At 49.3% G+C, this 17,818-nt stretch overlaps 1 protein-coding gene across 2 annotated transcripts in view; it reads left to right on the forward strand.

The window, feature by feature from the left end:
• Window positions 1-16,223, forward strand: part of LOC144829052 (NFX1-type zinc finger-containing protein 1-like) — a 1,360,324-nt gene extending 1,344,101 nt beyond the window's left edge. For both annotated transcript variants that reach the window (XM_078687796.1, XM_078687797.1), the window contains exon 18: window positions 12,316-16,223. In XM_078687796.1, coding sequence (XP_078543922.1) covers window positions 12,316-14,580 — 2,265 coding nt within the window. In that variant the 3' untranslated portion in view covers window positions 14,581-16,223. The remainder of the gene's footprint in view (window positions 1-12,315) is intronic.
• Window positions 16,224-17,818: the final 1,595 nt, after the last annotated feature.

The raw sequence follows: 17,818 nt of genomic DNA on the forward strand, positions 1-17,818 counted from the left end.
GCCAAAGCGGATTCGGACGTAGGGCGTATGTTAATTGACCCAGTGCACATTACTGTCCGACCAGACGCAACACTCCCAAAACTCCCACAATATCGGATATCGCCAGAGGGCGAGAAGGCATTGGTAATGATTATCCAGTCACTGATAGACGCAGGAGTGGTAGAGGAAGTGGTTAGCAACGTTTGCAACAGCCCTATCTTGCCCATTATCAAGAAGCAGGGAGAGGGAGATGAGAAAGCATACCGTTTCATCATCGACCTCCGAGAGATCAACAAAGTGGTGGTACCCCAGTACCCTGTGGTCTCAGACATCACCACCATCCTGACCTTGATTCCATCCACTGCCACCACCTTTTCCGTCATCGACCTCAAGAACGCATTCTTCTCCATCCCCATCCACCCAGACAGCCGATATCTCTTCGGCTTTACCCTAAAATCCCGCTCATATAGGTTTTGCCGAGCCCCTCAAGGCTACACGGAGAGCCCTAGCATCTACAGCCAGGCCCTCAAAAGGCAACTAGACCAAGTCCGGTTACCCGACGGGGTGGTGTTGGTACAATATGTCGATGACATCCTTTTGGCAGCCGACACCACCCCTCTAGCGGTTACCGCCACCATTCAACTCTTGCACTTCCTTGCGGAAAATGGCCACAAGGTCTCCAAGAAGAAGTTGCAATTCTGCCTACCCCAGGTCACTTACCTAGGCCACCTTCTGTCCAAAGATGGAAGGAAACTCACCCCTGATCGAATCCAGACCATTCTAGACACCCCTGTCCCTAAAACCCAGAAGCAGGTTCGCTCCCTATTAGGCCTCACCTCCTTCTGCCGACAATGGTTGCCAAACTTCAGCCTCGTTGTAAAACCACTGCTCTCTCTCCTAAACAAAGACGTCCCTTTCCCACTCCCTTGGACTCCTGAGTGTCAAACCTCCTTCACAGAACTACGAGATGCCCTTTGCTCAGCCCCTGTCCTGGGTACCCCTGATTACAGAAAGCCCTTCTCCCTTTACACTCACGAAAGGGAGGGGTGCGCTTTATCTGTCCTGACCCAGGCCATCGGTCCTAAGCAACGACCGTGCGCTTACTTCTCTGCCACTCTTGACCCTGTCGCCAGAGCCTTGCCTGCCTGCCTTCGAGCTGTAGCTGCTGCTGCAGTCTCTATCCGACAGAGTGAGGGGATTGTACTCTCGAATTCCCTCACGGTACTGGTACCCCATGCAGTCGACACCCTCCTGAACCAAACCAAGACGCAACATCTGACGAGTGCACGACTGACTGGATACGAACTAACCTTGCTTGCCCCCCATATCACCCTGAAAAGATGCACCACACTGAACCCAGCAACTCTGTTACCCTTGCCAGAGAACGACCCCAATGTGCACCCCATACATGACTGCGTGACTCTTACGGACGAACAGACCAGGAGTAGGGTCGATCTCAGAGACACAGCTTTCCCTGACCCCGACGGGAAGTTGTGGGTGGACGGTTCTTGCATCAAACTCTCCGATGGTACCACTTCCGCTGCCTATGCAGTCACCACGGCTCGAACTGTAGTAGAAACAGCCCGCATCACCCAGCGATCTGCCCAGGCAGCGGAACTGATTGCTTTGACGAGAGCCTGCATCCTGGCAACAGGAACCACGGCGAACATTTACACCGACAGCCAGTATGCCTTCGGGGTGGTTCACCATTTTGGGCTCCTCTGGAGGGAGAGAGGATACTTGACCTCACACGGCACACCCATTCTGCACGGGGATTTAGTCTCCGCCTTAATCGAAGCTGTCCTCCTCCCCAACAAACTTGCCGTTATCAAATGCCAGGCACACAAGAAGGTGACAGACATTATTGGACAGGGAAATGCACTAGCCGACATCACCGCCCGAACGACAGCTGAAAATAGAACGACAACACGTATGTACGTGACCAGGTCACAAGCAGAAAACTGGACTGACGCCAAGGACACAATTAGAGACATACAAATGGCTAGCACACAACACGAATTGACTGAATGGGCACGGGTGGGATTGAAAGACGATGAAGGCTGCTGGCGGACAAAAGACACGAACAGATGGTTGCTACCTGATTCATACTTGATTCCCATATTATCCATGGCACACTCCCCAGCCCACATAGGATCAGCCCCCATGATCGAACTTGTCTCCAGGGTTTGGCACAATGACAAGATCCCAGATTCCGCCAAACGCCTGGTCCAACAATGCTTAATATGCCTGCAACACAACCCCGGGAAGGGAACTGTAGTACCCCGGGGGGGATTTGGGGTCCCAAACCACCCATTTGAAGTCCTGCAGATGGACTACATCCAGCTAGACAGATGCCAAGGCCTGAAATATGTACTTGTCGTGGTGTGCGCATTTAGCAAATGGGTGGAAGCATATCCAACCCGTGACAACACCGCTATGGCCACTGCAAAGGTCCTGTTAAAGGAGTTTTTCCCCCGTTATGGCCTCTGTCGTGTTTTATGGAGTGATAATGGCCCCCACTTCGTAGCCAACGTTATCCAGCTCATCCTAAATGGGCTGGGTATCAAACAGAAATTCCACGCAGTCTTCCACCCTCAATCTGCTGGGCTTGTCGAACGACACAATGCCACACTAAAGCTTAAACTGGCCAAAATAGTGGCTACGACGGGCCTGAAATGGCCAGACGCCCTCCCATTGGCATTGCTATCGATGCGCTCTACCCCCACCCGACATCACTTAACCCCTTATGAAGTTGTCTTCGGTCGACCCATGAGCGTCTGGTCTGCCCCGAAACCAACGTCCATTCATGACGTTCCGGATGTCCTAATGTCTGATTATCTGTACAAATTGACTGAAACTTTGTCTGTCCTTCATCAGCAGGTGCGGCAGGCCATCCCCGATGCTTCCAGGGGTCCGGGTCACGCCATCCAGCCGGGGGACTTCGTGCTGATCCGAAACTTTCAGCGATCAAAGAGTTTGGAACCCCGGTGGACGGGCCCCTGGCAAGTGCTGATCACCACTCGGACCGCACTTCGAGTGGAGGGGAAGAAACACTGGCTGCACGCTCATCACTGCAAAAAGGTCTCTCCAGCCCTGGCCACGACAGACACCGTCAACACCCAAGAAGAGCTCCTGAACCGGGACCGACCATCGTTGAACTGCTACCCTGATACAGAGACACTTGAACTTTCAAAACATCCTGACCCCACTGTGCCATCTCGAGAAGGGTATTTCCTGCGTCGAAAGGAGGGAGCTTCGGCTAAGTAGGCCACGGACTAGGTTAAAGAATCTCAGAACGGTGACCCAAACTACCAAGGGTTACCTGGAGAGAAGCTAAAACTGAGTCTGTGGTCCTGCCCACTACCGAGCACCTTGAAGACGAAGATGATGGAAGCGCCAGATAAGAAGATGATGGAAGCGCCAAACAAGAAGCCGACTGAGACAACAGGAAATACCCACTACAGAAATCCGAGAACAGACAGACTCCATAGCTCAAAGACAATTGCACTCTTCATCGTAATCCTCCTCTGTTTTCTCCTCATGACTACGCTCTGGATTATGGAAGAACACGCACCTGCTCACGAAACATTCCTAACCACTGCTCAGCCTACCACCATGAAGGAACATTATCTAATTTCGCTCTCTCCTCAACTAAGAGAGAGGCGAAAGGAGTTTTGGAACAACTCTTTCGTGCAGCTACTTCACCAGCACAATCTTGCCACCAACGCCACCAACTGCTGGATCTGTGGGTTGCTACCCCATGCCACTGGACATTCAATACCATTCATCCCTTCACCCTTCTCCGTCCACGGCTCCTGCCTTGCCTGGCTGATCCTCCTGCAAGAGAGCTATACGGGAAATGCCACCTCCAGCAGAGCTGCAGCACATTCTTCTCATGGGGCCGGGCGAAACAAGACAAAGACACACTTCTGCCCGCTGACCCCCAGCGACTCAATCCAAATGGACATTCCGGCCAAAGAACGAATCGAAATGCAGGTGTTCAACAATCCAACCAGACCCACCTTCTCCTATCTGCGGAAACGAACGGCTGCCACTCTGACTGTGGCCCTGACGGTCATCAACGTCACAGGCCACATGTGTGTAGAAGGACTTGGGACACAGCTGGTGGGTCACAGCGCTTGCCGCTTTACCAGAACTTTGGACTCCACGGATCCACCTTCCTTTGTGTCATCCCCAAACATGTATTTCATCTGTGGCACGAAGGCCTACACCTGGCTCCCCAAAGGCTGGGGGGGCACTTGCTACATCTCCTTCGTCCTTCCTCCAACTTATGTGGCCCCAGCGAATCACCACAGACAAAAGCGAGCCAAAGACGTTGAGCAAGCCGACTCAACAGGGGCACAGTTCCTCGATGCTATGAAAGGACTCGTCCCCCTCTGGGGCCCGATGGCAAACAGCCGTGCCATCCGACATTTGACTCAGGCAGTCGAGACAACCATGAACATCACAGCGGGCATCTTTGCCAACAACACTGCCGAGCTCCAAGCGGTCCGTTTGGTGGCTCTTCAGAACCGCCTCGTTCTAGATGTAGTACTGGCGGACCGTGGAGGAGCATGCCGCATTATTGGGGCCAGCTGTTGTACATACATACCGGACAACTCACCCTCAGTGTACAAAGCCATCGAACATCTTCACAGACTCTCTTCGGAAGTTCACCAAGAGCAAGAAGAATGGTCGCTTGGTGGTTGGTTCTGGGACACCGTCAAAAACTGGGGCTGGAGACTGCTCACCATTATCCTGATTCCCGTAGTCGTAATATGTGGCCTATGCTTAGGAATTCAATGTTTGCCACCTATGTGTTCTTTATGTGCGAGTTGTATTTTTCCCAAAACTGTGGACATTGGAAGCGAACATATGAGGGCATTATATGATACCGAAGTTAGGAATTTGATGAAAATTGACATTGAGTAAGCAAGTTGGCTAGATATGTTGAAAAGGGAGGACTGTTAAAAGTTAGGCTGAAAACCGTCAACATTATCGGCGCCCTCTTGCTCTCCTTAAACCTTTTGTGCGCGTAAAACAGCCGCCATTTTTGGACACCATGGCTTCCCTGCTCTCGCCGAGAGCCAGCGCGTCTCTCTCTCTCTCTCCTAACTTCGCTGGCAACCCCCCCCTGCTTGCACCTGCCTTGAGTCATAAACCCCTCTTCGGCGCTGCTCTGCCCCAGGCCCTCATCCTGTCCCCAGCGCGACACCTCCCTGCTTCCCCGTCATGACCTCCGGCCCTTTTTGATGCAAACCCCTTTTTCCCGTGTGCCCGTTTGTCTTCCCCGTTCCCAGGCCGACACCTAGCTCTGCCGATACCAATCTCTTGCCCCTCCCCCTACAATAGGAAGCTTCCCTCCTCAAAGGACCCCCGAGATGATCAAAGCCCCCCCCCATCCCACGAGATCCGATCGAAACCCGCACACTCCGTGAATCGGCGGAATACCCAGCTGCGCAATGATCATCACCTGTTGTGAACGGGGCGGGGACTTCCACTGTAGCCTTGCATGGGAACGGGCTGGGAAGGGGGGATTCTGAGGATGTCTTTCCGTACATCAAAGTATCAACGAGAATGTGTTACATGTAATAAAGAGATAAACTTGTGTATAAGAGGCCAGGCCTCCGGGATGCAGTTAGAGCACCTCAGAACGATACCTTCTGTCCGTTTTCGTTGTGTTCTCCTCCGGAGCGAATAAAAACCTTGTTTCCTGCCTTCCAGTCTCCAGCGCCTGCCTCTTCAATAGTTTAACTTCTTTGTGGGTTCAAGAGGCGACATCGCCGGGCAATAATTAAGGATCTTATATTCTGGTTGGTAGTGCCCCCCAGTTTGTATTTTTCCACAAACTGGCAGAGTGCCTGTCGCCCTATATCCTAATCCTAAGGAATAACTAAAAGTAGTAACAAGGAGGTAACCAACCCTCTGTCCCCCCGCCCCCGAGACCCTCACATCATTAGAAAATTGTCCCCTGAGTGTCTTTTAGAATTTTACTGTTGCGATGCAAAATAACAATAATTTATGTCCCTCCCTGGGGTCCATGACCCCTGTACCTGTCCATGTCAACGTTGTCTATGAGTCCATTCGCCAGTGTTCAGTCCCGCTCCTGTTGTGCATGTTCCTCACCTCTGTTGCGCCCCCAGATCCTTGGGCGAGTCTACTGTCCAGCCAGTCGGCCGCCACTTTGGGATTGTCAAAAAACCACGCTCTCCCCTCAACCTCCACATGCAGATGTGCCGGGAAAATCATGGCATACCTGCTCCCCCTGTCTCTGCGTTTTTTCTTGACGACGAGGAAGGTCCTGCGTTGTCTCTGTACCAACTTAGCGAAGTCGGGGAAGAAAGAGATGTTGGCATTCTCGTAGCGCAAAGGGGACATCGTTCGGTCTGATTGCAAGATTGCGTCTCTGTCCCTGAAGTTTAGGACTCGCGCATTCAGCGGGCGCGGGGACACTCCGGGCTTGGGTCGCCCACCCGGGACCCTGTGCGCCCGCTCTGTGGTAGGTCTTCCACAAAGAGGTTCGGCGCAGGTCCTTCTGTTTTTTCGGGTACTCCCAAAATGGATGTTGTTGCGCCTTGACCTCCCTTCATAATCATCCAGCTTGCTTTAGGCTGTCTCGCAGAAATTCTTAAGATCACGCACTTCCTGCTGGAGCTGCGACACATCGTCGGTCAGGCTGGCCGTCTTAATATTTAATGATTTGACCTTCTCATTTACCTTGAGGAGATCTGCCCTTATGACGTTCACTTCTATGGAGACGGTGTCTAACTAGTGTTCCAGGAACTCCATTTTGTGTTCTAGGGAGGATTTAACTCCGTCTATGGCGGACATAGACGAGTGCTCTTGAGGCGGAAGCCGGGAGCGTTTTTTAACCTTTTTTTTAAATCTTTCTTGTGTAACTATTGTCACTATACCCTGTTGTTTCAGGCACTCACCTGCACTTAATCGCTGTTGCGCAGTGGATCTAGCGCTGCTACAGCCCCTGACCCACAAACTTCTCGCCAACCGCCATCTCGGCGAGGACGGAGGCCACGCCCCTTGGAGGCCACGCCCCCCGCCGCCGCCCTATAAATCGCGCTGACTACAAGCGCTTCTCATTGAAATAGACGAGTGCTCTTGAGGCGGAAGCCAGGAGCGTTTTTTAACCTTTTAAAATCTTTCTTGTGTAACTATTGTCACTATACCCTGTTGTTTCAGACACTCACCTGCACTTAATCGCTGTTGCGCAGTGGATCTAGCGCTGCTACAGCCCCTGACCCACAAACTTCTCGCCAACCGCCATCTCGGCGAGGACGGAGGCCACGCCCCCCGACGCCGCCCCTTCACCCCCATAAATAATGTGCTTCTTCCGGACGCGCAGCGGGCGCGCCGAAGGCGCGCCTAAGGAAAGCCCGTCCCGCCAGACCGGGCATCAGGGCATGTCACGCTGGCCATCCCATCTCATACTCCGCTCAGTCTCTCAAAGAGCTACAACATCTTGCCCCCCCGTTATCCCCTAATACCAACCACCATATTCATACAACCGGTCTCATGTACCCCGTTCTTCACCCCCCATGCGCTCGCACACCTCCTATCAGTCCGTCCAAGAACGCAACGTCCATCAGGGTGTCATACCTGAACACTCGCTCGCTAGTAAAGCATTATGCAGATATCTTCATCCTGTTGACCGACAGCAGTCCTGACATACTCCTGCTCTCGAAAACCTGGTTGACATCAGAATCCCTCCCGGACATCCTGGCGGCCCTCCCCCCTGACTACTACATTCTCCATGCCGACCGTCCTGGCGACCGGCCCGGGGGTGGGGTGGCAGCCATCATATCCAAACGTCTAAAGTTACTCTCCTCCTCCTCCCTTCCACTTCCTGAGGTGGATAACTTACTCATTAGCGTGGAAACTGACGCCGGCATCTTCACCTTCCTTCTCCTGTACCGGCCTCCACACTCCATGCCATCCTTCCCAACCATCTTGAGTGAACAACTCTCAAACGTACTCACGCAGTACCCCAGCTTTGCCCTTTTCGGAGACCTAAATTATTGGTTTAACGACACCAATGCTGGTCCCCATGCTATTGAGCTCTTCGAGACCCTTTACAGCCTGAACCTCAACCAACAGGTTACCCAACCCACACACATGAAGGGCCATATCCTGGACCAGATTTGGACCTGTAATCTGGCTCTGTCCCAGCCAGTCCTTTCCCCCTGTGTCTGGTCAGACCACTACCTGATAGACTCTATTATTACTGTCGTCGGGCGAACCCCAGCTCCTTTAATGGCCGGAGGCTCCTCTCGAAAATGGAGCTCATATGATTCTCAGAGCTTTCTTATCACCCTAGCGGACACCCGCCCAGTCTTCAATCCCTCTGACAACGTCCAAAGAATAGAAGTAGACATCGGATCGTGGCTGAAGTTGGCCAGCGACCTCTTTGCCCCCCTGATCAAATTCCCCCGCACGAGGCATCCCAACTCCCACAGGTGGTTCTCGGATGACCTTAAACAGCAAAAACTAAAGACGCGCCAGCTGGAACGTACCTGGAGACGTGATTATTCCAACACAGCTAGGCAGTCTTACACGTCGGCGCGCAGTACATACAAAACCGCTATCACCCTAGCTAAAAGGGAACACTTTTCCAACAGGATTTCATCAGCAGCCAACAAATCTAAAGAGGTGTTCAAAGTGATGAACGAGCTAACCACGGATGATAGAACCCTCCCCGCCCAGACCCCTACTCAAGAGGCATGTGATTCCCTCAATCTCTTTTTTGTGGAAAAGATCACAAAAATTAAAAACGCTATACATCCCCTACCCATGCCACACCCATTGGACACCTTTACCGACAATATCTCTACCCTGTCCACCTTTCCCACCTTGGACCCCATCTCATTAGTGGAACTCGCCACTCGAGTGAATTCCGGCTCCCCTAATGATTGCTGTCCACCTTCTGTTTTGCGGAGTATCTGCCTTAATCTACCTGACTGTATTCTACCCCTGCTGAACGGCTCTCTCAGCAGCGGCATCGTTCCTAGTTCTCTCAAAGAGGCCACTCTTGTGCCCCTCCTCAAAAAAACTGGCGTCGACCCACTGGAACCGTCGAACTACCGTCCCATCTCCCTCCTTCCCTACTTTTAAAAATTAATGGAGGCCCACGTCACCCGATGCATGTCAAATTTCATCGAATCCTCAGGTCATCTCGAACCCAACCAAGCTGGTTTCAGACCTGCCCATTCCACTGAGGCGGTCATCCTGGCAGTCCTGGACACACTCAGGAGGAATGCGGACGCGGGGTCTCCCCAAGCCCTCGTGCTCCTGGACCTGTCGACATGGTGGACCACAACATTCTTCTCCACCGTGTCAGACAGGCAGGCATCCGCGGTTCCGCTCTCAAGTGGATTGAGTCCTTCCTAACTGGCAGAACTCAGGCTGTTCGTCTGGGCCCCTACATGGCAGCCAAAACCCCCACGACCTGTGGAGTCCCCCAGGGCTCCTCCCTCTCACCGCTTCTATTTAACTTATACCTCCAGCCTTTGATCCACTCTCTCCAGAAATGGGACATCATCATCTATAACTACGCCGACGACTTACAGCTCATCTTCCCGCTCAACTCACCCTCTGCCATCAAAACCTTTCACGCAGTTATGATCCATATCCAGCATTGGATGAACCAAAACCAACTGAAGCTAAACCCCGGGAAAACCGAGCTCCTCCTTCCTGGTCTCAGTCATGCCCATTGGGGCCCGCAGTTCTGGCCTGCGGAGCTCTGCCCTCCCCCAGTCCCGGCTAAATCAGTGAAGAGTCTGGGAGTGATTATCGATGCAGAACTGTCCCTTAAAGCCCAAGTGGGTGCAGTAATCTCATCCTGCATGTACCAGCTCCGGAAGATTCGCAAAGTCCGCCACCTACTTCCATCCACCGCACTTACCCAAGTTGTCATTGCACTTGTGCTTTCCCGGCTGGACTTTTCCAACTCCCTCTACCATGGTCTCCCACAATCCCTATTACACCGCCTTCAGGTAGTTCAGAACCAAGCGGCCCGACTCATTCATAGAACCCCTAGATGGCAATCGGCCAAACCTTTACTTCACCGACTGCACTGGCTCCCAATCGGCCAGAGGGCAGCTTTCAAAGTGGCCTGCCTTACATTCAAGGCCCTCCACTGTCCCGGCCCCGCGTTCCTCAAATCTTTAATCACTCCCTATCAACCAATGCGCAATCTCCGATCAGCCCACCGTCATCTTCTAGTCACCCCCAAAGTCAAAACCAAGAAATTTGGTCGTCGCCGCTTCTCCCACCTGGCTCCCGGACTTTGGAATCTCCTCTCTCTATCCATCAAATCCACCCTTTCTCTCCTCAACTTCAGGAAATTGCTTAAAACCCACCTCTTCCCCCCTCTTGGTTAAACCCTGTCACTCACGTTCCTCCCTCACTCACTCTGTTTCACAGCGCCAGGAAACCTTCGTTGTCAGTGCGCTCTATAAATATCACCTAACATAACATAACATAACATCTTGCAGGGTCAGCTCCGGAGCGGGGCTCATGGTGTCACCCCCGCTTTCAGGGTGTGTCGCGAGTTCGTTGGGGAGCTTTTGGGCAGCGTGTAACGGTCCAATTTATTGGTCTGGATCTGCCTGCTTCCTTTGTTTACTCTAGGCTGGGGGTTATCGGTCTCCGCTTTACTCGCCATTTCTGCACCTGTTCCTGTGTATTTGTGTCAGGAGATATGGTGCCAATGGCTGCCGGGTTCCTGTCACAGACGCACCCCCTTGTGCTCGTGGAGGCAAATATTTAGCAGCTCACTCCCTGTCATGCAGCCTGTGTCTCTGGCCGGGCGGCGCCTCCTCCTATATGGTGCTGCTGATGCCCATTAAACACCGAGGCTGCCCGATCCCAATTGTGGCCAAACTTCCCCACTCTCGCACTCGGGGGACAAAGTGAAGTCCGATGTCTCCGCGTGCCTCTGGGCGCCGACCCCCGGGGGTTCGATATTGCTCAAATTCCGCTGTGACCTCCGTAACTGCAGCTCTGTCACAGGTCCCCCAGCGCTCGGCCACTGATGAAATATGGGCACACTGGAATGGGGGGGGGAGAACGCCCCTTGCCACCGCAAGGGGATGGCGATGCTCCGACCGGCGACTTCCGGTCCGCGTCGCCGACCTCTACCTACGCCGCTGCCGCTTCCCCGGCACTCGAGTCCCCAGTGTGAACCTCGCAGATAGGCCCCAGCGAGCAGAGTCAATATCTCCGAGTCTATGCGAGGTACAAATGTTGGGTTTTCAGCTACCGGCACCGCTTATGGTACTGCTTCTTTCACATATGGCTCAGGGCAGGATTACTGGCAGGATTTGGGGTCACGGGGACGGCGGCGGCGGAGCCGGGAGTTCAAGCGGCTATCTTGCTCCGGCGCTTGGCTCCTCCCCCCATATATCACTCACTTTTTAATCCGTTACTAGTCTTGCAAACCTGAGATCTGATAGAGTAAGTTTGAGAGGTAATGAAATGTGGGAGGGGTAATGAGATGTGAGTGAGAGTGCAATACACCGATTTTCTATGCTTAAAACAGTCTAATATAAGTCCATTGGGCACACTGCCTATGGGAAGACACATTACCTGCATTACTTGTCCTTTGAAGTAATATGTGTCTTATAACAATCAGTGTAAATAAACGTATTGTAAACAATGGAAAACACTTTTTGTCGTGGGGGTGCGGTTTAGGTAGCAGAGTAGACACTGATAAGCACTGTTTCCAAAAGGTTTGAAAAACACTAAGAAAATACCACTGAAAACCACCAAAAATAAATATTGAAAGTAGGGCAGCCTAAATATACCTCTCGTTTGGGCCAGCCCACATATACCATTGGAAGAGTCGCCATTGATGCACAGATATACTGTTCACACAATTTATGCCAAATTACCTTGGTGTTTTTTATGGAGCGTCACCAGTGACTACTTAAGTGCTTTTGGGGGTGCATCAAGTACATGCTTAGAGAAGATCTTGAATAAATAGCCCTTTTGTTTGGGCGGTGTCTGTTGCACATGCATTTTTTATAATCTTTATATGGAGGTACCGTAATTGTGTTTGTGGTTGGAACAAATGTTTCCTTTATGAAAATTTTAAATTCCCACAGGTGGCACCACAGAAGAGAAGCAAATTAGATGAAGTAATCTGACACCTTTGTTTAATGTTAACTGCTTGTGCCTTTCCATTTCATCAGTTCTGTGGATTCCAGTGTCTCCCACTAAAACCCCAGTCCCGTGTTTTTTTGGAGCGTGTTGACAATGAGTTGAATGTGTTACATCATCAAAATTACCACAATGTTTAAAATGTGTCTATGTTTTTTCCAGGGAGTTGCTGGGAACCTGTTCTTTGTGGAGCATGATCAATTCGAAGAACACATCCAAGAGGGGAAAAGTCACAAGAACACACATGAAGCAGCCTTTGTCAAAGCCCTTTGTCGTTACTTCATATGCCAGGGCTACGAGCCCTCACAGATCACCGTGCTCACCACCTATAGTGGACAGCTGTTCTGCTTGAAGAGCTTGATGCCCAGGGCTCAGTTTGAGGGTGTCCGAGTGTGTGTGGTGGACAAGTATCAAGGGGAAGAGAATGAAATCATCATCCTTTCGCTAGTGAGAAGTAATCCTGAAGGTAGGGTTGGCTTTCTGTCGATACCAAACCGCGTCTGTGTGGCGTTGTCAAGGGCCAAAAAAGGTTTATTTTGCATTGGAAATATGCAGATGCTCTCCAAGGTACCACTATGGGAAAATATCATTGAGATACTCAAGTCAAACGGCCAAATAGGAAAAGAATTGAAGCTGTGCTGTGAAAACCACCCAAAGAACATTTGTTATGTATCAAAGGCAGAAGATTTTGCTAGCGCTCCTGAAGGAGGGTGCCTTGAAGCATGCGAGTATCGCCTTGAATGTGGCCATGCTTGCACAATGGTGTGCCACCCTTATGATCCAGAGCACAGAAAATTTGAATGTAGGAAACCCTGTGAAAAGATCCTGTGTGATGAAGGGCACAAGTGTGAGAAAATCTGTTTCCAAGACTGTGGAAGCTGCATGGTGCTGATGGAAAAGAAAATCCCAAAGTGTGGACATGTTCAAAGCGTTCCTTGTTCTGTGCAACCTTGCACCTTTATTTGTCAAGAACCATGCGTGAAAATGCTTTCCTGTGGTCACAAATGTGTACGCACTTGTGGGAACTCCTGCACCCGGGACTGTCCAGCGGTTGTTAAGGTAGAATTGGAGTGCGGCCACAGTAGGTCAGTCGTGTGCCACAGGCAAAAGGAAGCAGAACGGAGAGGTGAAAAGATCCCTTGCTTTGCAAAGTGTCCTGAAGTGTTGGCATGTGGTCACGTGTGTTCCGGCAGCTGCAGCGAGTGTGCTCAAGGGAAACTGCACGTTGCCTGCGCTGCACAGTGTGACCGTGTTCTCTTTTGCTCTCACCAGTGTAATGGTAAATGCTCTACAAATTGCGCCTGTTGCCTTCGCGTCTGTGAGAACAAATGTTTCCACAGGAAATGTTCAGGCAAGTGCAGTGAACCTTGCCCTCCCTGCACCAATCCGTGCGGGTGGAAGTGCCCACATGCCGCCTGCTCTAAGCTCTGTTGGGAAGCTTGTGACCGCGAGCCCTGTGACATGCCGTGCGGCAAAAAACTGCGCGCGTGCGGGCATCCCTGCATTGGTTTCTGTGGTGAACCCTGCCCCAGCCTATGCAGGGAGTGCAACCCCGAGGAGGTAAGGGAATTATGGTTTGGAAAAGAAGCCGACCCGGAGTCACGCTTTATCCAGCTGAGGGATTGTCGGCATATTTTCGAAGTCTCTGGGTTCACCCAGTGGATGAATCAGCAGGAAACCGATGGCGTCGTCAGGCTAAAAACCTGCCCCAAATGCCTAGTCCCCATACGCCAAAACCTACGGTATGGCTCGAAAATCAAGGAGGCGCTCTCTGACGTTGAAACTGTGAAGAGTATGATTGTACAGTCATGGGTCCACGAGCTAGAAAAGTTCCTAGCCGACAATAAAAACGTTTTGCAGTTTTCTGCTTGGGCAGATGCAGTCCTTGAAAAGCTGATGGAACCCCAGGTCACCATACGTGACGTTTTTCTCATCAGTGAGAAGCTGAACAGCTTGTGTAAGATAGGGAGTATTAAAGAAGCAGCAGCTCAGCTACCTCAACATTACCAGCGGGAAGTGGAAGATAAAATTAAACGTCTAAGTAACTTCATTGAAGATGCCACTAGTAAATCAGATATTTTAGGGAAGCAAGATGAGCTAGTCAGTATTGCTCAGTTGACCGAGCTTCGGCACGCAGGAGCCCCGCTGCCAGCTGACTCTCTCTTCATGTCGAAGCTTCAATCTTTCTACAGGTATCAAAGTAAAATCAAACCCCTTTCCTTAAAGCTGGAGCTCGTGTCTTCGATACAACATGACAAATATACACTTGACACAAACCTGCTTAGGCAAGATCGATGGCACGAGTGCGCTAACGGGCATATTTACAGCTCCCAGAAGCTCGAATTCAAGGCGCCTGTTTGCCCACAATGCGACTCTTCCATAAATAATCAAGATGACAACTCAGTGGAGTTAAATAATACATTATAAATTCTATAGGCAAGAAAGACCTGTATTGATCTCTCAAATTGCACCCATCTGAGTAAGTAATTGAGGAAAGGTGTGTGGAATAGATTTGTATACATAACATTCTTCAATAAAATATTGCTGCCGTTATTATAAACAAATAAGTAAATAACAGAAACGTTGTCCCTTTAGGTTAGACCTTTAGATTAATTGCAGTTAGCCTCATTTCCAGAGGGGAAGAAGAGAAGAGAGCTACAGAGAAAGAGATAAAGAATAAAGGATTGTGAAGAAAGAGATTTAGAAGGAAAAAAGCCAGTACTGGCAGGGGAAATTGACATATAGGAGCTTATTTACAAGCCACTTGCGCCATCACTGCGTGACCTTTTCATGGGAAAAAGTGACGTACGGGCGGCGCAAGGGCCTTGTAAATAAGCCCCGGAATGTTTTGGCTTTCCGAGCTATATTATGTTAAATATCTCTATAAGGACAGGTGTTTAAAGCACTATTTCTTTGGATCCTACTTTGATATTACAGATCATTGCTTTTAGACTTATTGCGAACTATCGCTGGTATTAGTTAGCCTTTTCATAGAGGTGCCTGATGGTAAGTCGTGAAGGGCGAGAAACGCGTACATATTACTTGATACTCAGTACCAGCATCCCAATGTTGGACTTTCATTCCTATCATTTAAAAGCAGTGGAGGGGGTTTTCTAGTCTCTAGGTTCAATAAAAGTGTATAAAACCATGTACGGTTATGCTACCATAAACATGTTAATAGGTTCAAGGAATGATGAATAATAGCAATCTGAAAATGTGCAGCATAATTGCAGAACAGCTGCTGTGGCAGCATTGAAGATATCTTGCTGCAACATTGTGTACCTGAAGAACTGTATCAGACACTTACTTCAGGAGGGTCAGACTCCTAATTTTGTGGAATGTTTAACATTATTTTATGCTTAAGGTAGGGGTAGGAGGACATCTTGAGGGAGCATCAATATGAGATTATTGACACTGTGGAGAGGGCAGGATATGAAACAGAATGCTTGTCCACCTGTCGCAACTTCATATCAGTCACTGACCATTAACCTCTATTTTTATTTTTGTCTGGTATCCGAGTAAGCTTTAGATCCACAACCATTCCTTCCTAGGCGTTACTTAGTATCTTGTATAAATGCCTGACAGCGGAATTAGTTAAAGTAATCAACGTGACATGATGTGAATGACAGTTCCCCATTCCATCAATAAGATTCAGGGTAGTAACCGGTGTGTGTGTGTGTGTTTCTTAAATTCCTATGATTCTGTATGTTGGTATGATTTATATACTTTCTGATCTAATGATTGAGATGCTGCACTTCCCATGTACTTTTGATTTGTAATCCTAAAATATCTTTCGCTATTAAAATATATTGAATACGCCCGTTATAGTGCTAAAGAGGAAAAGGAAAGTTTGACACAATTTCCTTTCAAAATATTTTCGAAGTTAGAACTTGCAAAAAGCTGTATAGATTGCCATTGTGTAAAACTCCAAATGTCTGCATCTTGAAGATCAAATAATGTAATGTTTAGAAAAAAATACAGGGCACTTTGCTATGATAACCTAATTATTATGCACAGTACATTTCATGAATATCAATAAACGCAAAACATTCCAGTGTGTACTGATTAAAGTTGTTGACTTTTAGTTTATTTGTTCTCTAATTTTTAATCCTGGGAGATTGTTTTATGGGACCAAGATTACAAGTAGACATATTGACATGTACAAGATGCAAGTTTTTGCAAGGCTTCATTGTTTTAATATACAATAATTATGAATAACATGAGGTCTAGTGAGTCACTGTTTTTGTGCCCCAGAAAATTCACGTTTATAGCTTCACCAGCTCCTACAGTTTTCCACAAGTAATAAATGACAATGAAGAGCCTTACCCATATTTTCTAGGCCTAACAGAGACAACCTTTGCTGTTAGACAGAGCTCAAGCAATCTTAACAAGCATTGGCATAGCCAATAGGTCTCGCCTTTGGGATCTTATAAGTGTTTAGCCATGCAACAGCTGATATTGTTGCACCACGGATATTGTGCTGCATAACTAAATACTTATAAGGTCCCAAAAGCGAGACCTATTGGCTATGCCAACGCTTGTTTCCTTATATATCTTGCCGCAGAAGACCGGCAATACTCTCTCATGGAAGTTCATATTTTTTTTAAATGACAATTCAAGTAAGTAGTGTGGGGGATTACGTTCAGAATTCGTACCTGATGTAAGTAGGTGAAATATTTCCTAGCAGAAACTGCATTTGTAGCAGGTACTGACTGTTCAACAGAAGACTGGGCAAAGTCACTGCTATGACTACATATTGGCTCTTGAAAAATGACAGACAGATGATGCAGTTTGGGGTGAAGGAGCCAAGGAAACAGTCTGCCCCAAGACTGGATGGCATAGTCTCGGCGTGATTTGATTCATAGAAAATACAGTCTATGTTGCAGTGGAAGTTGGAAACCGTGAAGTGACCTAGAGCCATCCTACCTACCAAGACTTCTATCCATCTTAGGTGTGGGCTGCATGCAATGTAATCACTGTCCCCCAAAAATGGTAAGTAGCAGCAGCTTCGCGAACATGCCCCTCATTTGTGCAGGACCCCCTATACCAACAAGAACATCCTACACTTGCTACTATTGGCCCTGCCAATGCTTGTGTAACTAGTTAGATGTTCTGGATTCCTTTAAAATCGAATTCCCATGAAGCAGGGACAAACACTGCCCGCGCTGGAAAGGCAGAGGGGGCTGAGTCTGACAGATGCTGCCTTAGAGTTTACATGCTGGTGGGCATGTCCTGCTAAAGATGCCTTTAAAAGTGGAGTTTAGATGTTTGCCTGTGGTGGGTGTGTAGGGTTCGAGCCATAGGAAATCTTGCTTTTGTTTGAACTAATTATCCGCTGCTTAGGTATTGTGTCTTGCCCGGTGTGCTGTGTGTGTGCCATTTCTGTTTTTGAGGTAGCAGAGGTAGTTTATGCACCCTCTGCAGTAATGTGCATGCAACCTACAATGTCAAGGTTTACATCCCGGGAAGAGCAGCTCATTATTTTATCTACCACACATGATAAAATGAGGACCGTGCAGTTACTGTGAAAAATGGTGTGTTTTGTACAGGGCTTTAAATCGTTAAGCCCGTGGCAGTAATCGCCGTATTTACGCCGAGTGTTGTTTGTACAGGGTCTGTGTCTGCTCTATATATTTCCTTCAATTTTTTCCTTTGGAGTGCAAGT

This window comes from Lissotriton helveticus, chromosome 4_1 (assembly GCF_964261635.1).
Source record: "Lissotriton helveticus chromosome 4_1, aLisHel1.1, whole genome shotgun sequence".
Lineage (NCBI taxonomy): Eukaryota > Metazoa > Chordata > Amphibia > Caudata > Salamandridae > Lissotriton > Lissotriton helveticus.